The sequence below is a fragment of the Rhagoletis zephyria genome, unplaced genomic scaffold (assembly GCF_001687245.7).
Source record: "Rhagoletis zephyria isolate East Lansing unplaced genomic scaffold, Rhagoletis_zephyria_1.1 Rzeph_scaffold_18405, whole genome shotgun sequence".
NCBI lineage: Eukaryota > Metazoa > Arthropoda > Insecta > Diptera > Tephritidae > Rhagoletis > Rhagoletis zephyria.
The window spans coordinates 8,454-10,004 of record NW_016175466.1 but is presented as its reverse complement, the minus strand read 5'-3'; the positions used below and the strand labels follow the sequence as shown (position 1 = coordinate 10,004).

The 1,551-nt window shown below is 29.6% G+C and overlaps 1 protein-coding gene across 1 annotated transcript; it reads left to right on the top strand.

The window, feature by feature from the left end:
* The first annotated feature begins 297 nt into the window (after positions 1 to 297).
* On the top strand, positions 298 to 1,241 carry LOC108380157 (protein cutoff-like). Its single transcript, XM_017636529.1, has 3 exons — positions 298 to 319; positions 379 to 595; positions 663 to 1,241. The coding sequence occupies exons 2-3, from the start codon at positions 386 to 388 to the stop codon at positions 885 to 887; spliced, it is 435 nt and encodes a 144-aa protein (XP_017492018.1). The 5' UTR covers positions 298 to 319; positions 379 to 385; the 3' UTR covers positions 888 to 1,241.
* Positions 1,242 to 1,551: the final 310 nt, after the last annotated feature.

Sequence of the window (1,551 nt, the reverse complement as noted above, 5' to 3'; positions counted from 1 at the left end):
TTTTTTTTTTGACAAAAAATGATTATCTCCATTAGAAATTTATTACAAATAATGAGTATGAGTCGAAATAAAGTCGACTTTAATATTAAGTGCAGCTTTTTCCTCGAAAATTATGTCAAAAAGCTATAACTATGAATATGCCCCAATAAGTTTCGAAATGTAAAATAATGAAAGTCTATATATACATGGTATAAACGATTTGAATTACTTGAAGACCCTTTTTTCGGCTGTGACACTTTTTTGCGACTTTCAAACAATTTTTCAGCGGTAACACTGTGTTAGACAACGAATTATCCTTGTCAAGCTTATTAATTGTATGGTGAGATCTCAAAAAAAATAAATAAATTAATCGTGTTATGTGTACTTTCCATTTTTCAGTCATAACATGGCTGAAGTTAACAAATGTAAATTCATTTTAACTAAACTGCTGTGGAACAAAGAACAAATAGGAGACATTCTTAAACATCCAAAATGCTTGTTGTGGTGGCTACAGTGCTATTTGGCAAACACCAACGATATTTTCATCGGACTGAAAGATGCGGACGGTGTTGTGCGGGTTCCGGCACAGATTCAGAAAGTAAAAGATATGCCAAAGGTAAAATAGCAAAACCAATTAAAAAATGCAATTACTAAATTAAAATATGTTTTCTTATATTTTTTAGAATCAGCATTGGAAACCGCACATTTGTATACGATTTTTACATACCCTTTTAGTTAAGATGGAAGAAGTAATGGCCAGCGTGAATTGTCCCTACACGGTCTACAAATTTGTGTATGACTCTTATTCAAGATGTATGAAATTCAAAATTTACAAAGGAAAGTCGGAATACTCTTTCTTATCGGAAAAATATATAAAACATTGCAAGGAAAAAACGAAGCACGAATAATTTTGTTTAAAAACTTCAAAGTTAATTTTTACAATGCATTTTAACATGTTATTACTAATCTAGTTAATGAGTAAACAACGTTTATTCATATACGCAACAATCTCATTATAAATTTCATAATATACTCTATACATAGTTAAATGTTAATTAATATACATACATATTTACATACGTATAAGACTGTGTCAAATAAGGACTAATGTTTTTTTTCCTTTTGGTCCCATATCATAACTTCGTTGTCGGTGCAGAAAAATTTCAGTTAGCGCTCGCAAACATAACTATTTTTAATGAAAAATACTTTTGCGCTACTTTTTTTAGTAAAAATTAAATATAACAAAAAAACATGTAGCCCATTCAATTCGGGTATAATAAGTGCAAGTTTGAAGTAGCTAGGACTTATTGTTGTGCTTTAGCTTTTTTTGTTGACAGTGTCAGTTATTTTCTTCCATACAAAGTGGGTTTATGAAAAAAAATGAAACCTTAAATTTAATTGGCTACAAGGGTGTTTTTCTTTATTTCTTATAGTTAATTGTTTATTAAAAAAAGTAGTGAAAAAAATTGTTTTCTTAAAAAATTCTAACTTTGCGAGCGCTATCTGAAAAATTAAGAATAGAGGCTGAAATTTTGCCACGACAATTTTTTGTGCCCGACAGCGAAATTCCAT